Here is a 17709-nt window from a genome sequence, read left to right as displayed (position 1 = left end):
AAAATATATATATTTTACTTGAATATCAACTATAGAACTACGAAATTAATTTGAAAGAAAAATAATAACTACTTTCTAAGAAATTACAACAATATTACTATAATATTATTAAAATATTAAAAGAATATATACGAAAAATATTAAAAAAAAAAAAAAATTCGACTATTTAAATTATTAGTAATATTAAATATATTAATAATAGAAAAGAAAAGAGATTTTAATAAAAGACTTTGTAGTAATTTTCGTAAACTAAACGATATTATAATATAGAACTAATATTTATTATTTAATATTTAGTATTTGTAAAATAAATTAACTAAAATAAAAGTATTTATAAAAATTAATTAGTGAAATACTTTTAATTTAATTAGAATTAAAGAAAGACATGAATAGAAAATAGTTTTCTTTATACTTTCAGGATTATATAAATATATAGTTATACTATTTAAGTTGACTAATATATTAGTAATATATTAATACTAGAACAATAATATTCTACGAGAATATTTAAACAAATTTATTATTTGTTATTTAAATAATATCTTAATTTATTCTAAGAATATCTAAAAATATAAGAAATATATTCGATTAATATTAGAAGTTCTTATAAAAGTCGACTTTAAACTAAAACTAGAAAAGTATAAATTCGGAATTATAGAAACTACGTTTCTAAGTTATATAATCCGATTAAGAGAAATAAATATTAATTTAAAGAAAATCTAATAAATTAAAAATTAGTTTGAATTTCAGAATATCAAAAATATCTAATTATTCTTAAAATTCGAGAACTTCTTAAAATAATTTATTAGAAACTATTCGAATATTTCTATGTTATTTATATATTTCACGAAGAAAGATATACTATTTATTATAAAAAAAGAAGAAAGAATAACTTTATAAGAATTAAAAAACAAATATATATAAGAATTTGTTATAGTAAACTTTTACGAAGATTAGCTAAATATAGTCGAAACTAATACTTCAGATACTATTATAGACGTTATATATTTTCAGCTAAACGAGAACAGAAAACTATATTCTATAGTCTACTATTCCGAGAAATACTCGTTAACTGAATAGAACTATGATATTTATAAGAAAGAACTTATAATTATAATCAAAGTTTTGAGATATTAGAAGATATATTTCTAAAGTACAAAGTTCTTAATTACTATATATACTGACTACGCGAATTTTTGTATTTTTATAACTATAAAAGTTTTAGATAGTCGACGAATAATATAATAAATAGAAGAACTATTATAATATAACTTTATAATTAAATATATTAAAAGAATTAATAATTTTAGAATTAATATTTTGAGTAAATAACTTAGATACGAAAAAGACAAAGTCTACAAAAAAGTAACTATCTTTTAGGAAAATAAAGACAGAGATTTTATTTCTAATATAAAAGAGATCGCTACTTTCACGAAAACTAAAGAACTATAAGATAATGAGATTATTTAAACTTAAAGAAAAGATTTGGAATATATAGATTATACTAATAAGAAACTACAAGTTCTAGATATATTTATAAAGGAATTTATCTTCAAATATTATATAATACTAGTTTATAGATATCAAAGAATCAGTAGAACTTTTTAGCGAATTAGATAATATTATTATATTAATAAAATTAATACTTTAGTTAAAGAAATAATAAAAGGATATAATATTTATATTTGTAATAAAAATACTAGATATATATTTTACAGAAAAATAAGAACTACTTCTATTCTAGAACAACTATAGAAATCAATCTAATAAAATTTTGTTATTAAATTCTTACTTTCTAAAAACTTAATAATAGAAGTAAAGTATAACTTAATTTTAGTTATTATCGAATAATTTACGAAATATATAATCGTTATTCTATATTTGGAATCTAGTATAACTGAAGAACTTACATTTACTTTCTTGAAAGAAGTCGTAGTAAAATATAAGATATTAGAAAAGATTATTTCAGACTGAGATAAATTCTTTATATCTAAGTTTTAGACTATTTTAACTATTTATTTAAAAGTTAAAAAAAAACTATCGACTACTTTCTATATATAGACAAATAGTAGAATAAAAAGAATAAATCAAATAATTAAAATATATTTATATTATTATATTAACTATAAATAAAATAATTAAATATTATTACTTCTATTTACTATATTTATATATAATANTATATTTATATATAATAGTATAATTATAAATATAACAAAAGTATTATTATTCTTTGTTAATTATAATTATAATATTAGTATTTATTACAAAATTTAGATATCGGATATCGATAATTAGTTAATATAAATCTAGATAAACAAAATCAAAAATTTATATAAAGAACTAAATAATAAACTTTAATTTATTATAGAAAAGAACGTTTTATACTATAATTCGAAATATAGTCAAGAGCTAATATTATAAGAAAGAGATAGAATTTATTTATTTAGAAAAAATATTAAAACTAAATAATTAAATAATAAACTAGATTATAAGAAATTAAGATTATTTAAAATTAAGAAGTTCAAAAGATGTTTGAATTACAAATTTATTCTATTAAAGATAATAAATATCTTTCTAGTTTTCTATATTTCTTTCTTCGAACTAATATTACTAAATATATTACTAATATTAGTTACTGAAATAGAACTAGTTAATTTAAACGTCGAATACGAAGTTGAATAGATATTAGATTATAAACGAGTTAAAAGTACAAATAAATATTTAATTAAATAATTAAATTATTTATATTCGGAAAATATATAAAAACTCTAGATTTATTTCAACTATTATTAGATATTTGAAAAATTCTATTATTAAAACTAAAAGTTATTTATAGTAAATTGTTAGAATTTAGTAAAAAACTAAAGTCGAAAAAAAAGTTACTATTTAAATTACTATTTATAGTAGTTAGTTATTTCGATTCTATTTTATAATAAATTTCTTTTTCTTTTTCTTCTTTTTCTTTTTCTTCTATTTTATCTAATTTGTCAAAATTGCAAAAACTATATTAAACTAGTTCAATATTTTATTTCTTAACAAGAGTTTATTGTTTCTCGAGTTATTATATTCGAATAAAGTTCTTTATAATTATAATAAAAGTTACGTTTTATTTAAACTAAAAACGAGTTTCTTTATATTAAAGAGATTCTAGATTAGAAAACGAAATCTCTTTCACGTTATATTTTATACTACAGCGAATATATTCGTTATACTTTTTCAATATCTCGTTTAAGACGATATAAGATTGTTTATATTTCTTATAACTTATATAAAGTAGTATTTCGATATTATCGGAATTTATTTTGTTATAAAGAACGATTTTCTCTTTATATTTCAGAGTACGTTAGAGTAGTATAATGAAGAAAGAAGAAAGTTATACTTGACGTTCGATATTTTCGATATAACTTTTAAGTTAAAAGACTACGCTAAGTTATATAAAGAATAATATTACGAACGCTAACTTTATAACTTGAAACTCGGGCAATGTATAGTATTACTACAGAGAACTATAAAAGTATATAACGAAGTTATATAATAGTAATAGATTATCGGGATCAATAATCTATTCGTATAATAGATTATTAGGATTATTGACTTGTTCGTATAATAGTTCATTTTCAATCAATAATCTACCTAGATCTAGGAACAGGAAAGTTCTATATAAACAGTGTAATTTCCTTACTAAATAAGAGTTTTATACTCAACTTGATTTATAATTAAGATAGTTAACTCTTGACTAATAAACTTGATTACTACTTTGATTTACTCAGACTACTTCATCGTCGCGATCATTATAAGTGATCACTGTATTACTTTGCTATGTAACAGAAACTTTACGCTACAGTAGTTATAGACCCGAGAAGTTGTAATTGCCGAACTGTTACACCAGCTAGCTGATTTTGCCGGCGTTCTTTAGGTGTAAGCCAATAAAGTGTTCTAATTAAGTTCAAGCTAGTATTGAACGTTTTAATTTTATCAATAATTAAAGCTATACTTTCAGAGGTATTGAAATCAGTAGTAAGGATCCCGTGGATAGCTACTTTGAACTAAGGCTCATCTTTATATAATGCCTGATTAAGTACTATATACTCCCAAATAGTTCTTTTTTCGATCAAGAAATCGGCTATATAGTTAGGATGTAGTTGTAATAACTAGATTCCTTTTCAGAAATCTAGTTACTGAAATAACTACAGGGCCTTTGATCCCTTTGTCGGTAAAAGCTTTATTTAGGGCATTTCGGGCAGCTAGGGGAGAGAGCGAAGTAGGTGATCCAGGGGCTTGTGTAACGATAAGCTTATTTAGGCTAGATCGTTCTGATTTGGGCGGTAAAGTAAGTTTAGGCTTTCTGCTAACCAAAGTCCATTCTTGGGGTGTTTTTGGGGCTCCGGAGCTTTAGTCTGCAACACTTGCAAAGGATAGTATGTTAAGTTGTTATTTAGCGTCTGATTGATTGATTGATTGATTGATTGATTATTCCTTTTAACGTCCTTTGTAAGTCAAAGACTATAGTAGGACAGTTAGAGCTCTAGAGCTCTAACAAGCTATTGTAAATACAAATATAAGAGTCAATATAGTCTGGGGACAGTGAGGGCCTAGCCTTAGTAAAATCAACGCTATACAAATGAAAAACAGTAAAATGACCGAAACACCTGACTATAGCACTGTATAGTTAAGTTACTCTTCCTCCGCTCTCTCTAAGTGCCACTGCCTCGTTACGATCTTAGTCTCTTTTAGGAAGTTAATCGTCGCCGCTATTCCGACCTTGGTGTGTAATAAAAGGGGTAAGGTGAGTCTAACCCCCCTAAGTTCCGATTTGAGTGCCGATCTAGCTCCTTTGTACTCTGAACAGCTAAGGAGTAGGTGTTCAGGGGTCTCTCTCTTACTGCACCGGCATAAGTCGCTATTGGAGCGATCTAGCCTAAATAAGTACGATTTGAGGTATCTGTGGCCTAGCTTGAGCTGATAGAACGCACTAGCTGTTTCCTTTTTCGTATTAGGTGGAATTGAAGGCCTAGCCCCTATTTTCCAGATAAACTTGCAGGTATAGCTAAGTGGGTTGGAATTGGGCTTGTTTGTTGTATAGTTATTTACATAACTTAACTACTCTGCCCTGCAAATCCCTTTGATTTTCATTTCTAGGTAGGCGAAGCTAGTACTATTAGAGCTAGGCTCCTCAAGTATAGCTCGCTTAGCTAAGTTATCGGCAAGCTCGTTTCCTTCGATATCGGTATGCCCTGGGACCCAAGCTAGTTCGATACTAGCCCCTTTTCGAATTACTTCTTCGGTAGCCTGAATAGCTCTAATTTGGCAATCTTGGCCAGGGTTATCGCTAGGCGTTTTCAGGCGGTGTAGGCCGGCTTGATTATCTGAATAGATCCGGTATTTTTGCCGGGGTATAGCTATTAAGCTAACGTACTCAATAGCTTGCGTAACCCCTTCGAGTTCTCCGTTATAAACAAGCTGTTCGGCCCCGATATTAACTATACTTCTATACTAGGTAGTAGGTATAGCTATACCTACTCCGACACTTATACTGTCGGGTATATAGGAAGCGTCGGAGTAAACGTGGGTAATTCGAGTATTCGGGATCGATATTCGGGTATTGTGAGTTATAGCTTCTTCCTCTTTAGGCAATTGACTAATTTCGACCGAATAAGGTGTTTTTCGGGCCCAGGGGGGGAATTGAAAGTGCTGGATCCGTTCGTAGCTATAGCTAGCTATACAGCTAATTGAGTCTATAATCCGGTCAAGCTGTATAACTAAAGTCGGTTCGGTATAGTCAAGTTCCGAATCTGAATCCAAGTCCGAAACCGGTCTAGCTAAGTATTGCTTAGCTATCGAAGTGTTAGCTAAATCGGCACTAGCTCTTTCGGTATTTTTACTAGCTTCTAAATTAACTGGGTGGTTTTTAGAGAGCCTAGTAAGCCGGAGAGCGTATTGCTGGATTGAGCTATTAAGCCGGATTTCAGGGGGGGGTAAGCTGGCCTCCACTTCTATCGGTATAATAGGGGCTGTTTTGAATACTCCTAATATCTTGCGTAAAGCTAAGTTTTGGAGTTCCTGGAGTCGCTTTTTGAAGCTAGCTTGGCCTCGCCACCAAATAATCGATCCGTAATCGGCTATACTTGTAACGCAGGCTATATATAGCTGGCGTATAGCTGCTGGGGATAAGCCACGTTCAGTATTAGCTAGTCGGGCTAGGCGTAAGAAAGCCGATTTAGCTTGGGCTATTCGAATTTTGAGGTAGTCTTTGTAAGTGAGTTTTCGATCGAACCAAATACCGAGCCACCTAACTAGCTGTTTAGGCTTTATTCGAGTTTGATCCGGCAAGCGTAGCTTGGCTTTGCTGAGCCCAAAGTGGATTAGTTCGGTCTTAGCTAGATCGAATTGAATCGCACTTTTAGCCCCTTGATCGAATAGCCTAGCTGCCTCTCTCTCTAATATCTTAATATTACTCGTATAGTTAGGTGTAGTAACTATAAGAGCTATATCGTCGATATAGGAGAGTGGGCGGGCTGTAACTATACCGGTAAAAAGGCCCCTTATATAAATAAGGAACAGGATAGGTGATATCGGAGAGCTTTGGGGGATACCGGTATTAAGAGCGACAAATTGCTCGATTTGGCCGTCAAAAGCTAAGCGTAACTGTCGATTACTAAGGAACGACTGTACCCAACTAACTAAGCTAGTAGGTAGGCGTAGGTCTTTGAGTATCGATAATAGCTGATTCTTAGCTACGTGATCGAAGGCTCCTTTGACGTCTAATAGCAAAGCCGACGTTATTTGCTGCCGCTTTAGGCCTATTTCGATCTCGTTATTGAAGAGTAAAGCTGCGTCAATAGCTGACTTTTTGAGCTTACCCCCTATTTGACTAGGGTGGAGTAGTTGAGTTATTTCAGCTAAATAGCCTAATCGTTGAGCTAGAATCCGTTCGCTGACTTTGCCTAGGCAATTGAGGAGTGATATTACCCTATACGCTTTAGGTAAAGCGTAATTAGACTTTCCTGGCTTTTTGAGAATCGCTCCAGTAGCTTGTTTCCAGCAAGTAGGGTGGTATCCAACGTCAATTAAAGCCGAAAAGAGCCTAAAGAAGATTTCCGGAATAGCGTAATAGGCGTGTTGAATAATTACTTGCGTAATTAGATCCGGTCCAGGTGTTTTGCCCTTAAGCTTAGTCGTACAAGCGGTAGCCAGCTCCGGTATAGTTAAGTTAGGCCAAAGCCACTTATTCGAAGGGGTATAGCTATTCCAAGTTGGCTTTGGAGCTTCAGGGGGCGGTGGGAAGAGCGTAGAGCGAAAAGCGTTGCATTTGCCGGCAAATGAGGACTCTAGGTGTTCCGGATCAGTACTAGCCTAGATAGGCGGTATCAATTCGATCTGTCGGTCCCTAGTATAGGCCATGGCCTTGAAAATAGTCTTCGGATCCTCCTTTTCAAGAAAGTCATTCCAGTGGCTCCGTTTTGCCTGTTTTATAGCTAAAAAGTAGGTGTTTTTAGCTATAAGGTAGTCGCGTTTGGCAGTATAGTTATAGGTATACCGGATGAACGTTCGTTGATTCCGAATCATTTTCTGGCGTAGTTCTTTCAGATTGTCGTTCCACCAGGGCTTAGCCCTAGCCCCTACCTTCCTTTTTGGGATACTTAGGTCCGCCGCATCCGTAACCGCCTTTGTAAGCTCTTCAGAAACCTCATCAAGTAGCTTAGCAATAGCTATACTACTCTCTTCTTCTTGGAGAATAGCTAAGGAGTTCGTATAGTTAAGTTGTATAGTTGTCAATTCAGGTGAATTGAGAGCTATACAGTTAGCTATACCGGATTTCAGCTTCTCTGAGAACATGCCCCAATCGGCTAGGTCGGTGTTATAGGCGGTAGCCAAGCTTGGATTATCGACTAGCGGTCGGGTATTGCCGGCAATAGTGAAGCTAATACCGTAGTGATCTGATCCGAGATCCGGGAGTACAATCCAGTCCTGGATGTTGCTGGCTAGGCTTGGGCTGACTAGAGTAAGGTCTAGGACACTTTCTCTAGTCATATGGGGTCTGAAAAAGGTACCTGTGCCAGGGGTGTTCAATAGCTCTAGGCTATTAGATTCGATCCAATTGACTAGCTCTTCAGCTCCAGGAGAAGTGGTAGGTGCTAACGGATCCCACCAGGGGTAGTGGATATTAAAGTCTCCGGCTAGTATAGTATTAGGGCCTAGGGCCCTAGGGTAAAGTACCCGATTGACTGTACGTAAGCCCGAATCGCCCAAATCCTGCTCATTGTAGATATTAAGGAGTTGAATAGTCGCGTTTGCCTCCGAAATATCTAAAACAAGTAGATCCGGGTCGTTTGGTGAAGTATTAGCTATACAGCTAGAGGGCCTAAACCCCCTAGCTATATAAGCTAGCGTTCGTGGCTGTAAGTGAGTTTTCGGCAGAATTTGAGTATAGCCGGGGTGGAGTACTGAGCGGGTATTACCTGGGACTAGCCAAGGCTCCTGAATAAGTAATATATCCACTTTAGTCTCTACAGCAAGCTGTAGAGCACTCTCTGTAGCTTCGGCGCTACGGTTCAAATTCACTTGTAAGACTTTAATACTGGAACTAATCATATTGTTCGAGTATTAGAGCCTTTGGATTTGAGTGCTAGGAGCACCTCACAGGCCTTATCCGTGGCCACGTGAGCTTCTTTGCAATTAGCACACTTAGGAGCTAGGTGTAAGCACTTTTTGCCTGTAGTTTTACAGCTAAGGCAATAGTGTTGCTTAGTTGAGTAGCTTTCAGCACAGAAAGCACACGTAGGAGCCTGCCTACAGTAGCTTTCCAAGTGCCCAAAGCTAAAGCACTTAGTACACTGCGTAGTAGGAGCAGTAGTATAGAGCTTTTCAACTCGTACACTTATCCCAGCTATATAGAGCCTATTCCGAATAGCTCTATTAGCTTCCTGTTCTGTGGCAAAAGAGAGAGCTATTGAGCCAGCTAGCTGATTTTGCCGGCGTTCTTTGGGTGTAAGCCAATAAGGCGTTCCAATTGGGTTCAGGCTAGTATTGAACGTTTTGATTTCGTCAATAATTAGGGCCATGCCCTCAGGGGTATTGAAATCGGCAGTAGGGATCCCGTGGATAGCTACTTTGAACCAAGGCTCATCTTTATATAGTGCCTGATTAGGCACTATATGCTCCCAAATAGCTCTTTTTTCGATTAAGAAATCGGCCGTATAGTTAGGTGTAGTTGTAATAACTAGATTCCTTTTCAGAGATCTAGTTACTGAAATAACTACAGGGCCTTTGATCCCTTTATCTGTAAAAGCTTTATTTAGAGCATTTCGGGCTACTAGGGGGGAGAACGAAGTAGCAGTTCCAGGAGTTTGTGTAACGATAAGCCTATTTAGGCTAGATCGTTCCGATTTGGGCGGTGAGGTAGGTTTGGGCTTTCTGCCAACCAAAGTCCATTCTTGGGGTGTTTTTGGGGCTCCGGAGCCTTGATTTGCAACACTTGCAAAGGACGGTATAGTTAAGTTGTTACTTAACGTCGAATTAGAGGAATTGGGAGCGTTTGGGCGTATAGTTAAGTTATTACTTAACCGGTTGGATTCAGGGGTAGGGTGGGCAGGGCCGGTGGGGCCGGTGGCACGTGGGGCGGCACGTGAGAGGTCACGTGACTTCGCTTCGAGCTGCCGAGTCGCCGATTCCAGATTTGAGATCTGGGAAGAGATGATCGAAGATGCTTTTTGGAGGTGGCCGTGTTCAGTGAATTCTCTAAAGACCTCGAGTAGGTCTAAGAGTTTAGACTGTTCGGTACGGGCTTTTGTAAGGCTGTAGGCTTCGACAATTAGGTCTCTAGCCTCGAGTATCGCTGTACCGGCGTTACGAGTGGTAGTAGTGCCGGACGCTCGGGTATATTCCAATTCGAAATCGAAGTCGGAGTCGGAGCCTAAGTTGGCCGGGCGGTCTGTGCGGCCTGAGGTAGGTACCCTTTTGCGTGCACTGCTTTCAGGGGGTGGTGAGGCTCTAGGCCGCTTCCGAATCGGGCTAGGGGCGAAAAAGTTTTCAATCTCAGTGGCGGAGGCCAAAGGGTCACTGGAAAAGAAGTCGAATTGAGCTTGCGTAACGTCCTTTGGTGTCGATATAACTTGAATTGAGGGTATATTAGGGCTAGGGCTAGGTGCCTGCTCTATTTCGTCCGAATCGACGTAATGCCGGGGCGGTGGGGGGGGCGGGAGCTCCTGAGGAGGCTCCTGGAAGAGCTCCTGGGGAGTCAACGGATCCGAACTCGATTCCATCCTACTCAATGCCTATATACGAATATATAAAGCGATAAATAAGACGAATAGAGTATTCTTCGAAGATATAAGTGGTTTTTAGGCCGAAAGCAGGAGGTTGATTTTCGTCGAAAAAAGTTTTTTTTTGGGAGTCGGAGCTTGCATTATTACTAGTAATACTTGACTATTAGTCAATAATCTAAGTTTAACTATTACTTATAATACTGACTTAGCTAATTGGAGTATATTCTCAGAGAAGCTGAAATCCAGTATAATTAACTATATAGTTCTTAATTCACTTAAATTAATAACTATATAATTTAATTATACGAACTCTTTAGCTATTTTCTAAGAAGAAGAGAGTAATATAACTATTACTAAACTACTCGATGAAGTTTCTGAAGAGTTTACTAAAGCAGTTATAGATATAGTAGATCTAAATATCTCAAAAAGGAAGGTAGAGACTAGAGCTAAACTTTAGTAGAATAACAATCTGAAACAACTATACTAGAAAATAATTCGGAATTAACGAATATTCATCTAGTATAACTATAACTATACTGCTAAACACGACTACTTTATAGCTAAAAATACTTACTTTTTAACTATAAAGCAAGTAAAATAGAGCTACTAGAACGACTTTCTTGAAAAGGAGGATCCGAAAACTATTTTCAAAGTTATAGTTTATACTAGAGACTGACAGATCGAATTAATACCGCCTATCTAGGCTAGTACCGATCTGGAACACCTAGAATCCTCATTTGCCGGCAAATGTAACGCTTTTCGCTCTACGTTCTTCTTACTCCTACTTCAAGCTCTAAAACCAAGTTAGTTAAGTTATATTCTTTCGAATAAGTAGCTTTGGCCTAACTTAACTATACCGGAACTTACTACTGCTTATACGACTAAGCTCAAGGGCAAAAACACTTGGACTAGATCTAATTATACAAGTAATTATCTAATACGTTTATAATACTATACTGGAAGTCTTCTTTAGGTTCTTTTCAGCTCTAATTGACGTTGGATACTACTCTACTTGCTGGAAATAAGCTACAGGAACGATTCTCAAAAAGCCAGGAAAGCCCAATTATATTCTATTTAAAGTATATAAAATAATACTACTCCTCAATTACTTAGGCAAAGTCAGCGAACGGATTCTAGCTCAACGATTAAACTATTTAGCTGAAATAACCCAACTACTCTACTCTAGCCAAATAGGGGGCAGGCTCAAAAAATCGGCTATTAACGCAGCTTTGCTCTTCAATAACGAAGTCGAAATAAACTTAAAACGGAAGCAAAAAACGTCAGCTTTACTTTTAGACGTCAAAGGAGTTTTCGACTATGTAGCTAAAAACTAGCTATTATCAATACTCAAGGACTTACGTCTACCTACTAGTCTAGCTAGTTGAGTATAGTCGTTTCTAAGTAATCGTCTATTACACCTAGCTTTTGACAGCCAAATAGAGCAATTTGCTAACCTTAATACTGGAATCCCCCAAAGTTCTCCGATATCCCTTATCCTGTTCCTTATTTATATAAGGGGTCTCTTTACTAGTATAGCTACAACTTGCCTACTTTCCTATATCGACGATATAGCTCTAATAGTTACTACACCTAACTATATAAGTAATATCAAGATACTAGAGAGAGATTGATTGATTGATTGATTATTCCTTTTAACGTCCTTTGTAAGTCGAAGACTATAGTAGGACAGTTAGAGCTAGAGCTCTAACAAGCTATTGTAAATACAAGATTGAGAGTCAATATAGTCTGGGGACAGTGAGGGCCAAGCCCTAGTAGAACTAGAGAGAGAAGTAGCTAGGCTATTTGATCAAGGAGCTAAAAGTGCGATTTAATTTGATCTTGCAAAGACCGAACTAATCCACTTTGGGCCTAGCAAAGCTAAGCTACGCCTGCCGGATCAAACCCGAATTGAGCCGAAACAGCTAGTTAGGTGGCTCGGCATTTGGTTTGATCGTAAACTCACCTACAAAGAGCACTTCAAAATCCGAATAGCTCAAGCTAAATCAGCATTCCTATGCCTAGCCCGCCTAGCTAATACTGAGCGCAGTTTATCACTAGCAGCTATACGCTAGCTATATATAGTCTGCGTAACGAGTATTGCTGATTACAGATCGATTATCTGGTGGCGTGGCCAAGCTGGCTTCAAAAAGCGAGTCTAGGAGCTCCAAAACCTAGCTTTACGTAAGATATTAGGGGTATTCAAAACAGCCTCTATTATACTAATGGAAGTGGAAGCAAGCTTGCCCCCCCCTGGAATCCGGCTTAATAGCTCAATCCGGCAATACGCTCTCGGACTTACAAAGCTCTCTAAAAACTACCCAGTTAATTTAGAAGCTAGCAAAAATACTGAACGAGCTAGCGCTGATTTAGCTAATAGATCAATAGCTAGGCAATACTTAGTTAATTCGGAACCCGACGATACTGAACTAACTTTAACTATATAGCTAGACCGGATTACTAGCTCAATTAGCTATATAGTTAACTATAGCTACAAACGAATCTAACATTTCCAATTCGCCCCCTAGGCCCGAAAAACACTTTATTCAGTCGAAATCAGTCAATTGCCCAAAGATGAAGAAACGTTGGTTTACAATACCCGAATATCGATCCCGAATACCCGAATTACACATGTTTACTCCGACGTTTCCTATATATCCGACAGTATAAGTGTCGGAGTCGGTATAACTATACCTACTCAATATAGTAGCATAGTTAATATCGGAGCCGAACAACTAGTCTACAACGGAGAACTTGAAGGGGTTACGCAAGCTATTGAGTACGTTAGTTCAATAGCTATACCCCGGCATAAATACCGGATCTATTCGGATAATTAAGCTAGTCTACACTGCCTGAAAACACCCCCGGCCAAGTTTGCCAAATCAGGGCTATTCAGGCTACCGAAGTAGCAATCCAAAAACGGGCTAGTATCGAGCTAGCCTGGGTTCCAGGGCACACCGATATCGAAGGAAACGAGCTTGCCGATCGCTTAGCTAAACGAGCTATACTTGAAGAGCCCAGCTCTAATAATACTAGCTTCGCCTACCTAGGAATGAAAATCCAGGGAATTCGCAGGGCAGAGTAGTTAAGTTATGTAAATAACTATACGACAAATAACCCCAATTCCAACCTACTTAGAGAGGCCAGGCCCTCAATTCCACCTAATACGAAAAGGGAAACAGCTAGTGCGTTCTACCAGCTCAAGCTAAGCCACGGATACCTCAAATTATACCTATTTAGGCTAGATCGCTCCAATAGCGTTGAAAGGAATAAACAAACAAACAAGTAAAGAAGAGAATTATCTTATTATAATCTTTAATTTACATAAGAATTTAAAATATATAACACACTGTTTAAATTACTTGTTATAAAGTATTATTATATTAAAAGTCTAAGACTCTAAATAAAAGTCTAAGACTCTAAAGCTTGTTTATTGTCAAACGGACTATTTATATTAAGTTTAACTAATTAAACCTAGCTTAATAGCATTCCTTTGTCTTAGTAGGCGAGTCGGACCGCTCTGGACTCCGACCGTTGGAAATATCTGTTAAAGCAAAAGACTCTCCCAACTCGTCACTCGGGTCACTAATCAATTTGTCCATGAAGCTGACGTAGTTGTATTGTGGCATTCCTCGGTCTTCCTGCAGATCTGGTCCCTTATGTAAAGGTACGATCATGGTGAGCTTTTCGATAACATCATCAGGCACAAGACTATGTCGAAGATCCATTTCCGTAATATATGGCTTTCCGTCAGCAACTTCTCGGAAACTCTGGAAGACCTGTTCTGCAGTGTTCTGATCCTCAGTAACATCGACCATGAATCTAATGAATTGCTCAAAAGTGACATAGTCCCTGCCGTTAGAGGTCTCAAGGAAATATTCGTGCATTTCGTTCTCGCTAAAGACAAGCCCAAGCGATGCTAGAGCAGCACTGAACTCGAGTTCTTGAAGGCTATTAGTGGCATCTCGATCGAAGTGGCGGAAGACACTTTCGAACTCCTCTAGCTGAATTGGCGTTAAATTTGTCATATTGCGTGCCACTACTTGATTATCCAAGAAGGCCAGCTTCTTTGAGACCGAATTCTTGACCAAGCTAAGTTCATAGCAAAGCTCGTCGTATGTGTAAGTTGTGAAGTCGTTCTCCTCAATATTTGCCTCCTCGCATTTTTGATCAACCACCGCAATAGTTTCTAGGTACTGGTTTAATGGCGTCAAATTCTCGTTCAGCCGCCTGACATGTTGTAGCTGATCCTCAACGTCCCCCTCCAGTCCCGATATAGCAAGTTGCATGGTGTTTAGTGCAAGAGCGAAATCATTCGCTTTGTCTGCGAAGGATTTACGCAGAGCATTCTTAATGCTGTTAAACATTAACACAAGTCCTTTGGCCATTTAAATTCAGCTCAACTTACTCTCTTATCGTTTCGTTAATGAGCTGGCCTCTTGCCATTTCGGACTTCATCAAAGCGGCCCATTCCTGTTCCACCACGCTTAGTCCCAACTCTGGCGGTGGCTCGTATGCCCTCAACCTATATGTGCTCATTTTTGTTTTGATGTTGCCCAATAGCGCAACTAGGTCGCTCTTCTCCGCAACCCATTCTCTTTTTTCGCCCCTTTTGTAAGCGCTGAATTCTGTTGCTTGCCGTTTCGCATCGGCGTATGATCCCTCAAATGCTGCTTGCTGCCATTGCAGGCCTTGATCCCTGATATTATTTAGCAACTGCCTCATCCTTCTCTCATAGCTGCTCTGCATTTCCCAGGCACCCTGCATATTGTTCACGAATTTCTCGACCCGCCTTCCGGCATTCTCGACCTTCTCCATTTGTGAGAAAGCATGGAACCAATAGGCGATGTATGTCATCAGACTCCTCTCATCTGGTTTTGCGACATCGCACACATCCTCCACATCCAAGAGGTCGGGGATCCCAATTTCCTTGTGAGCAATCTCAAACGCCAATTGCATGTTGCCCCGATGATCGTCCTTATCTAAGGAATCATAGTCAATCAGGTCTGGTCGATGAATATCCAGCAGTGCGCAAAAGGCCAGGCCATCGTTCCAGCTGTCGGTGAAATTTCGCACATCAACTTCATCGTAGCAGGCCGTTTTCCTTTGGCACCAAAGTAACAGGCCTTCCTTTGCCGTCATTCCTTCTTCATTAATATCCGAGATGGTAAACCGCAGAATCAAGGTCCATATCAGACCTAAAATAATCTTTCGATTGCCGTCTACGACATCTTCGGCTCCGATATTCGTCATTTGTATCCCGCGCGACTTAATAAAGTCTAAAGATAAGTTGGCATTTTCGAACCGCTGTACTCGGAGTTTGGGCTTCGCCGCATATCGACCGAGGGATTCATTGGAAAGACATTCGAGAAGATGAATAAGGATAACCTGACCGGATCGAGCGGTGTTAGTATCGGGTTTGGGGGTTACTATAGTACACATCGGAGAGAGGAAATAGTTTCATACCCCATCACTGAGATCCTTCACAAGATCTACAACAGATAACTCTCGAGCTTCAATCTTTGTGTTCAACCTTAGGACGTGATTAGCTAGGTAATCATACGGCCGAACCCCTCGGTCGCCTTACCATTTTGTGAAGGTCTTCTGCTGGACGGTAATCCATTTCTGCTGCTCCGCAAAGGCCATCTTCGACAGGGCCTGCTCATGCGGCGGTTCGATGGATTTCAATCCGTGACCCACGGGGAGGCTGGCGGTATTTCGATTCTGGAAACGGCCTCTGCGGCGCCCTGGCAAGATCTCACCGCTTGTACCAGTTGAGGCGGCTGGCTTAAGGCTTGCGCTGGCACTACGCTGCAGGCGGGTTGTGAATTGTTTAGATCGATTGGCTTCCCTCTGTGACGATGCGCGATGGCGGCTGCTCTTAACCTTGACGATGTTCGTGTTGATACTTTGGGGTGGTGAGGGTGGAAAGGGCGGAGATGGCGACGGCGACCATAATGTTGACGGTGATGAGTTGTTTACTCGCGCGGAATCACAGGAGGAGACGCTGTCACGACAACCGAGCCGCGACGGTGGGGGGGTGGTGACGATCAAATCCCGACCACCACCGTATTGATATTTTGACATTGGTATGGTCGTTGAGATTGACATGGTTTCATCGCACATGGCAGCCATTTTCCCGACTCCCTTTGACTGCTGCAAATTCGGTTGAAAATAGAGTTATGCTCGTTTTCTTCCTTTCTTTTCTTCTCTTTTCCTTCCTTCCCTTCGTCGCGTCTGCAAGCCAGATATTATATTATTACAATACGGGAGACCTTCCCCCATTTGCAAGCCCCGTTGCTGTGCATAATGAAACACTGCCTTGATTGTCGCATCTTCGAATCCCCCTTCCGGCACAGCGAGGCTCAGTGGCCCTGTGTGACAAAATCCATGCTCATATTGCCCTGTAACTAATCGTTCATGCGTTACTCGATCGAGTACGAGCGCTCCCTCTGCTCTCTCTGCTCCCTTAGCCGCCCTGCCTCTCCCCTCCGGGGCCGCAGAGGTGGGTGGGTCGGCTGTGGTCCTAGGCTAATATTCATTCACCAATCCTTATCCAAAATTGTCTTCGTTTTGAGGAGCGTTGCAAAGGTCGCATGAAATCCAGAAGCCTTGATACTCGTGCTGTACGTAGTATGTGGTACATACCGACCTAGGTACCCACCAGGTACCTTAGGCAAGGCGTCCTTTCCCCCACACCCCTTCTGCGACCGCTCCGCATACCTAGGTACAGTAAGAAGTGCTACCTCGGCCTGCCTACCTACTGGTGCTACTTAGGTTATCGAGTCTGAAGTCGTGTTATCTTCCCAGAACCGCCCACCCATACACCTCTCAGCGTCGACAGTGAATGCAGAATTTCCCCCAATCCACAGCAGTACAAGTCAACAGAGACAGTAAAACGTTTCCATAGTCTATACCGCTAGATAATGATTCTCCGCATTTTGCCATTGAGTAATACATCTATAAAATGGTGACCCATTTCGACGTCTGCTCCCGGTTGAATGGGAGGACATATATGGGCTCTAGAATCGCACGATGCAATTCACAATCGTCTTCAGGGTACACCACACCTCTTATCGTCTTGTAAAAGTTTAGCTAACTACTGGTGTTCAAGTTCGAGGTAGGCTTTGTGTTCACATCCCTAGGTTTTGGCTCTACTGGGCGCTCTAAAGCTCTAAAAAGCTAGGCTCAGAATGCCACAAATAGGAATATATCATACCCTCTTCGAAACTTCTCTTCCAGCCATATTTCAAATACAATTCGGCCGAAGCTTTGGTAGAACGACGCGCCGACCTCAATGAAGCATTTGCTTCTGCGGTGGCTCACGGAATGTTTCACTTCCGTACGCGATGTAGAACATTAGTGGGGGACGGTCAAGTTGAGATGGCCCCTGGTTTGTTGATAGCACAATGTAGTTGTGGGAAACGGGGTTTGCTAAGGCTTG

General features: G+C 38.4%; 1 protein-coding gene across 1 annotated transcript; it reads right to left on the bottom strand.

Annotated features, from left to right (window-relative positions):
• Positions 1-13744: 13744 nt before the first annotated feature.
• BP5553_09531 (Calponin-homology, CH-domain-containing protein) lies at positions 13745-16400 on the bottom strand (the record flags this gene model as incomplete). Its single annotated transcript, XM_032018154.1, has 4 exons — positions 13745-14621; positions 14674-15653; positions 15732-15798; positions 15853-16400. 4 exons carry the CDS (start codon positions 16398-16400, stop codon positions 13745-13747), a joined length of 2472 nt encoding a protein of 823 aa, XP_031866061.1.
• Between the last annotated feature and the right edge of the window lie 1309 nt (positions 16401-17709).

This window comes from Venustampulla echinocandica (genome assembly GCF_003357145.1).
Source record: "Venustampulla echinocandica strain BP 5553 chromosome Unknown scaffold_10, whole genome shotgun sequence".
Taxonomy (NCBI): domain Eukaryota; kingdom Fungi; phylum Ascomycota; class Leotiomycetes; order Helotiales; family Pleuroascaceae; genus Venustampulla; species Venustampulla echinocandica.
This window is presented reverse-complemented; position numbering and strand designations above follow the sequence as displayed.